Source organism: Ixodes scapularis, unplaced genomic scaffold (genome assembly GCF_016920785.2).
Source record: "Ixodes scapularis isolate PalLabHiFi unplaced genomic scaffold, ASM1692078v2 PGA_scaffold11__112_contigs__length_91849675, whole genome shotgun sequence".
NCBI lineage: Eukaryota > Metazoa > Arthropoda > Arachnida > Ixodida > Ixodidae > Ixodes > Ixodes scapularis.
Window position 1 is genome coordinate 13,002,953 of NW_024609837.1, and position 7,154 is coordinate 13,010,106.

Sequence of the window (7,154 nt, forward strand, 5' to 3'; positions counted from 1 at the left end):
AACCAGTTTGTGGTAGCGGCAGCGCGGCTTTGTTCTCGTGAGCGGCAATCGTGGTTCGAAACAACACTCCCATCTTCCCGAAAAGTACCTTCAAAGAAATCTTTAGAATGAATCGCTACACTTTCAAGTACATTGCGAGTATTTCTGAGTGCACGAGGCGGCAACACACAAACATGCGCGAGGCGATATCCCTCTGGAGAAACGTGTGGCAATCGGCTTGTACTGCTTCGCAACCTCCGCCGAAGACAGAACTGTCGCCCAACCTTTTTAATGTGAGCCGGTCGATTGGAAACAATATTTTTCGCGAGTTTTGTAGAGTTAAGGGCCACCCACACTAGCGAGAAAACGCGCCCGGCGCGCCGATAAATCGGTTAAGCGGCAAGATAAAGGGCGTGTCTCTGCACGCGCTCGTGGCGCTGACTGTGCATCGGCGACATTTTGTTACTTGCCGCGATCGGCGTGCCACGCGCGTTTTCTCGCTAGTGTGGGCGGCCCTTTACTGTGCAGTGCCGAGAACTTCCCGAGTTGTTCATGGGTTCCTGAGGGTACACGAACTGGCAGATCCCCTGCGGGAATTCGAAGCAGTTGCCGGTCGCCCTCAAGATATGGGAGCCCTAGACGGCTGTCACCTCGAAGTGTGTCTGGCAAAAGACGACGTTGCTGACTATTACATTAACTATAAAGGCTGATAGAGTACCATCTTCTGGCTGTGGTTAATCGTGTACCTACAAGTTCCTATGCACAAACGTTGGGTCTCCTGGAAGGAACCACGATGCAGCAATGTTAACGGCGATCACGGCTGCCAGCTGTCCTGGCTGGTGACGTGTTCAAAGTGGAAACCAAGATTTTCGGAGGAGTTTTCGTTGGTCCTGTTCTTTTAGCAGACCAGTCCTTTTTCCTGCAGTGTCGCCTCATGAAGCCATTTCCATATCCTGGCCCGGCTGCGTCGCCATCACAAGCATTTAACTATATCGGCTTTCAAGCGCCAGACATGTTGAAGAAAATGCGTTTGGGCGGCTAAAAGCACGCTTCCGGATTTTGCGTAAGGGAGTCGAATGTGATATAGCCAATGTGAATTGCGTGGTTCGTGCATGTTGTGTGTTGCAAACAACATACACATGTTGTGTGCTGCGCACAACGTGCTGCACTCAACGTGTTTTGCAGTGAAGAAAGCCCTTGCGGAGTACCCTGCCGCAACCTGAACAGTGTTTGACGCGGCTGCCGTCATTTCATGAGCTTATTTGTACTTTTTCTGTTTTTTTTTTTTTTTTTCTCTTGAAGAAATCAGGTTGTCTTCTGTTGTTTACCTTCTCGGGGTACCGTGACTAAAATCTTGTCTTTGCGTGCGTTTGCTTGGTAGTTACCAGTCACGCCTCTAGGTGTCGCTAGCGAAGGGCATTTCCGCCCCATTCGGCCCAGCACCACATCAGTGGTGAACTAGGTCATCCGTTTTACTGCTTTTTGTGTTAACGTGCTGGCACTATTCAAGAATTTTGTGATGGCTGACTTCAAGGAGATAAAACTATTCGTTGGATGTACTCGAAAGAAATGGCTGGAAAAGTAAGAATTGCTTTCGTTAAAATGGCTCTAAAAAGCAAGCAGATAACTCGGTTAGGTGCATTTAATACACGCAGGCTTGTACACGAGAGGTGTGTTCTAAAAAAAAAAAAAAATCACAGTGTTTTTAAATGTTCAAGAACGCGCTTTTTGCGTGTGTGCTTGGCACCTTGTAGAGCACAGACAAAACCAACAAATGCCAGTGCTTGACCCGATTGCGGTAAACTCAGGGTAATCCTATTTCTGTTTACATTTCATGTCCTCTTTGCTTTAATCGACATTAATTTGTTCGCATGAATGTTTTTCACGGCACAATGGAATAATAGCTACCACCATCAGATGTGGCAGATCTATAGACTGGCTATAACCGCGGGGAACCTTTATTGAACGCTTCAAGCCAAGTGGCCCGTGCCACCATTATTCTTTATTTGCTTTCGTGGCGCAGTCTGTCTCCATGAGGCTAATCGTGCTACCCTGCAAATCATTCGACTCCCGCTGCAGCCGCATAGAGCAGCTCCTTTCGCAGCTTGTGACTTCTTTTATCGGCTTTAGCCGCACTTTGCGACTCCTCTTTGTGCACTGTGAAGAGCTGCTGCATTGCAGAGCCCGCTGGTCGCTTTCGGCTTTTGTTCTGGCTGGTGCCAGAACTGTCACCGGTACTGCCAGCACCGCGGCTGCCAGTTGTATAGCCTCAGCTGGGATGCCGCTGCTGAGGCCCACGACATTGGTCACGTGGTAGCTCTCTCTCTCTCTCTCTGCTCGGCGAATGTGGCTGCTCAAATGCATTGGGACTCCGAGACGCGTAGTACCGCCTTCGTTTATCATAGCATCTTCCTGATCAGGAGAGGCCTCGCAATCCTCGTGTGCCTCAGTAACCACTGGGACCTGCACATGACAGAACAGCGTACACAGCGTGCTTGTATCCCATCACAGGGAAGGCTTTTAACAGAAAGCAGTCTAGCTGTACCTTCACGGAAGGGTACAAACAGCTATATTATTTTATGCCTGCTCGTTTCTTAAAGAAATGCGCAGTGTGCCCCATTCGCGACTCCAGCCAATTATAGGGATGGCCACTCTTTTGTCGTCTGCTGATTTTAGTCGTAAAACTGAGGATTGCAAATTACTTCTACATTTTCCCCCATGAGTTACTCATCATTGATTGGCAGTGACCCGAGGGAACAGTAAAGGCGCCAGTAGAAGGGCCATGAGGGGCCTTTTGATCCAGTCTTTTTCTACCAAAGCGCCTAAGCTTTCTATGAAGATTAAATTCCAGTAGTTTAAATTGTGAAAGAATGGTAAAAATCACATTGAAGTTGTGACTTTGTATCGCAGCTCGAGCTTTCGCTCCACGTGCTCCTAGCTGCGACGCGTTAACGCTAGAGCCACTCGATATGGCAGCGTAGCTGCCAGAGTAGTGCCACGCTTTTCCCTGTGCCGCCTCTCGCCGCGATTGGTCACACACGGTACCATAGCAACGGTCCGAGCTGGCACCGTGCCCATAGCAACCGAGAGATGACTCGTCACGTGACCCCTCAAGAGCCGTGATGTCATCGGTAAGATGGCAGCGCCCAGATCTGGTGGATACGAGTTTGTTCGGGTCGCGGTAGTCGTAATGTGCCGCTGCTCTCCCCACGATTTCAGACTTCTTCGTGCTCTCTGACGCAGGTATAACATGAAGATCCGAAAGAATGAGACTTTATACCTTTTCTGTGCAAGATCGCTCTGGACATTAGCAGCTGTGCGACAACATCAGTCATATCGCCGTAGCGGTCCTCGGATTCCCGGATGTGCTCGAGGATCGATAAGACTTTTAGCATGCAATTTTTGCATACTCTAGGCTTTGTTTCAACGTTGGAGTGAGAATCTACGCAAAATGTATGCGTCGCATGCTGGGCCTTACAGGCGTTGTTTCAGCCCCAGGTAACCGCATAATCACCGAAACTTTTAGCGAGGAAGCTCCTGCGATCTTTACGTTTTGTACTGATCACCGATTTTACGATATAGCTTTTAGGATAAAATGTTAGCATTTTTCTAGCTTTTTTTGAAAGTTTGAATTTCTGAGAATCGAAACGAGAGATAGTCGCGTGTAGGGCCTAGGGGAAGATTGCTTCAGCCCTGGGTCACCGAATGATCAGAGCAGCTTTTAGCGAGGAAGCGCCTGCGATCTTGAGCCTTTTGTACTAATCGACGATTTTGCGAATCAGCAGTTCTGAAGATTTTGATATAACGTGCTTTTGTTGCAATAGCCTGCATATGATCGCAGTGTTTTTTTTTGTTTGTTTTCTCAAGTGACAAGCTGGCGTTTGCTCAAATGACGTTTATTAAATGTCCTGCTATGTGACAGAGGCGTGTTCGTCTTTGTAATTAACAAGTTACAGGCATAATTATTTCTTCCGAGTGTAATATTTATTTTCTGTAGCTGGGCCCGTTTTGTACCCATTAATGTCCGTGTGCTACGATGTTATCATCATGTATGTATGGTTCTATATATCCTCTTTGCCATGCCCACAAAGGCCAAACTCACGTCAGCCGACCCCAGCTCACGCAATGGAGACGAAAACTGCGTCACTCGGACGTTGCGCTCGTCGACAATCAATTCGTCAACGAATATTTGAATTCGCGTTTGTGGCCAATGAGTGCCCTGACGGAAATTATCATCCCCTGCGAATGCCAAGTTCTATGGTGTGCTTAAAAAGCACGGTGGAAGCTTGGGGTCATCGCACCAGTGCCCTAGCATGTTACTCACGACCGCGTAATTTCACAGTTCGCTTTTGAGTTGAAGATTACAGCTAAGGAAGAAGAAGTTAAAAGATCATTTCATGGGCCCCCTTAACACGGATATGTGTGTGCTACACCAGATAAAAATATTGACTCTTTGCATGCCGGCAAACTTCCGGACGACCACTTGGCCTGTCGGCAAGAACACCTCATAGCCGGCGTCCGTCGCTTTTGATGGCGTTAACAATCCTCTGGAGACCACCGTGCTGTCCTTCTTGGTTTAACCCCGTCGACTGTTTATCGCCAAACGAGGGTGAGACCGTCGTCAACGTCGCTCCTCTCCAGTCAGTGAGATAATCTCATCCTGAGTAGATGATTGTGTCTTCAATAAGTATGATGCTAACCATATCTTTGCTTTCTATATGGCAGTGAAGCTGCATTCATATCCCGAGGCAATCGTCCTGTCGTGGCCGGCGTAATCGGATTTTGTTCCATAGGAGCGAAGTCCGAAAGCACAAGGACGGTACGTACGTCCCACGAAGCGGCCACGATTCCGGCGGCGCAGGAAACCACTCGCCTTGTCCGTGCACCTAAGATACTTAGCAGGTCTCGTCGCCCGACAGTCCCCGGGCTGCTAATCGTCTCGCTTCACAGAAAAAACAGGAACCGTTCCTCCAGAGGCCCGTGCCGCACCGCCATGCCAAGCGTCTTTTACCACTCCTCAATGAACGAATGGAGATATCAACAAAACTAGACTAAAAAAGTAGCCGCCCGGCGTCGCTAGCAGCATGGTTACCATGGAAACCTCTCAGGCCCAAAATGGAGATCACTATCGGTGCTTCTGACATCTAGATGATTTTGCGTCGTGTCGCTACTCTGGCAGCTACGCTGCCATATAGAGTGGCTCTAGTTAGCGCATGGCACATTCGTTTGTTGCTGTAAAAGCTAAAAAATAAGCCGGGAAAGAAGACGACAATGAAGAGAGTAACCAACTCAACCTTTTTCGTGATTATATTTTTTTATTTATGTGGCAAGACTAAAATATCCTCTTTGACGTTAAAGGGTGGTGAAATTCAATGTGCAGCCGCGGCGACATGAATTTGCGCATGATATGCACTACAGCGATCACAGGCTATAGGAGTAGTCAGTACATCACTCTCCCTCGCTACATGTAAATAGCGCCTGGAATGCATCGTTACACGCGCTAGCCAATGAGCCTTTGTACTTACCGATATCGCGTGCTTAAGTTTTCCAATTTCTCACGGACTTGCGTAGGCGAGTAGGGCTCTGCGTCATGAGGCAACCCCGCATTGAGCTCTGTTGCCACCAGGACACAGAGCCGCGCATTTCTGGTGTTGGAGCGCAGAAGGGGTATAGATTGTCTTCCCGAATGCGTATCAAAGGCCTCTGTCGTTGCGACAGGCCACCGGACACGCCTTCCGGAAGCCACTTGGGATGATCCACCGCTGGCCGCTGCTGACTGGGCGGGTGCCGCCATTTTGTCGGTTCGCGAGCCGAAGCTGACGCTGCCAAGCTCAGACACGGCCGGGCTAAGGCCCAGTTTCCTGTAAACGAGGTTAGCGGGCAAACCGCTGTTTTCTACGCCGTGTAACCACGCATATAAGCGTGACTGCGGTTGACTTAAGCGAGGTTCAGGCTGTCCGTGTAACATGGAGTGGATTTAGGGGAAATCAACAAAGGGCATCAAGCACGCTTCAGCAGAAAAAACAACAACAACAAAACAGCGTGTTAATTGCTTGGTCCTTTGTCGTGCAACCGAAATCTCGATTGCAGGGCGTCTTCTCAGCAATAGGCATCCGTCAGATTCCGGGCACTTGGGACGGGATGAAACCTCCCAACGGGGACCCCGGAGGCCAGCGCTTTGCCTCAGAGACACCGATACATTCTTATATGCGGTATCGCGGCGCACGCTTTCGATCCGGCCATGACGGTATATTGTTTCCCCTGCGCGACTCCTCTACGATAGCTCCCACTCGTGCAAATAAAGACTCTTATTTGTTTTTCGGCTAGAAGCCACTGAGGTGGCTATGTAACAAAATATAGTCCCTCCATTCCAACAAGCCATAGTGTGATTTCGAAAATATTTTCTACAATTGATAAAAAGAAACAATTGCATTTGTAAACATGGTGGAATTGCAACCGCCGGAATCCCTTTCACGGCCTCAATTTCATTGGGGCATACTAGTGCACACGTGAAACACGTGAAAAGCAGCTGTGGCCCACTGGCAACCTCGCGCTTGTTGTTTTTACACCTCTGGCTCTCTCACTGCGGGCATCCAGGCATCTGACACCCGCGCCTCTGGTACCATTTCTGTTTCTCGTGCTGCGTTCTAAGCGGCCCATGACGACAAATGCTAATCGAGATATTCTTGAACACGTGTCGCCATTTGTATTTGATATTAAAAAACTGTAACTTACCGTAACTGAGTGACAAGTTTGTGATTGAATACTGAACTTCACGTGAAATCTATCGATGTGCAGTTTCTGGAAAATGTGATTTCAAAAGGTACATCGTACTTTAATGTCTCGTTATTTTCGTTAGTTAACATGATTCCGCCTTTATAGCACGATGAAATAACACTATTTCAGACTTTATTTTTTATTTAAATATGTACATTCTTTGTACAGTTCATTGCTTGTTTTGTAGTTCACTATATCCAACAGACAGCGCAAGTAAATTATCGTGTCGGAAAAATTGTTTAATATCAGAGGTCTATTGAAAGTTAAAAAATAAACTAAGGATGAACGTGATATCGAGACATTAAATTATAGTTGAAGAACAGTTCCTTAATTTGCCATTAATTTTATGACTGTAGAATGCATAAGAAAAAAGTTATAAAGAGTAAAAAAAGAACCAA

General features: G+C 47.7%; 1 protein-coding gene across 1 annotated transcript; it reads right to left on the bottom strand.

Moving 5' to 3' along the window:
* Positions 1 to 2,038: 2,038 nt before the first annotated feature.
* Positions 2,039 to 5,773, bottom strand: LOC120837134. The gene is made up of 3 exons (XM_040206336.1): positions 5,712 to 5,773; positions 5,505 to 5,624; positions 2,039 to 2,231 (listed from the first exon to the last, which is right to left on the bottom strand). Exons 1-3 carry the CDS (start codon positions 5,771 to 5,773, stop codon positions 2,039 to 2,041), a joined length of 375 nt encoding a protein of 124 aa, XP_040062270.1.
* Positions 5,774 to 7,154: the final 1,381 nt, after the last annotated feature.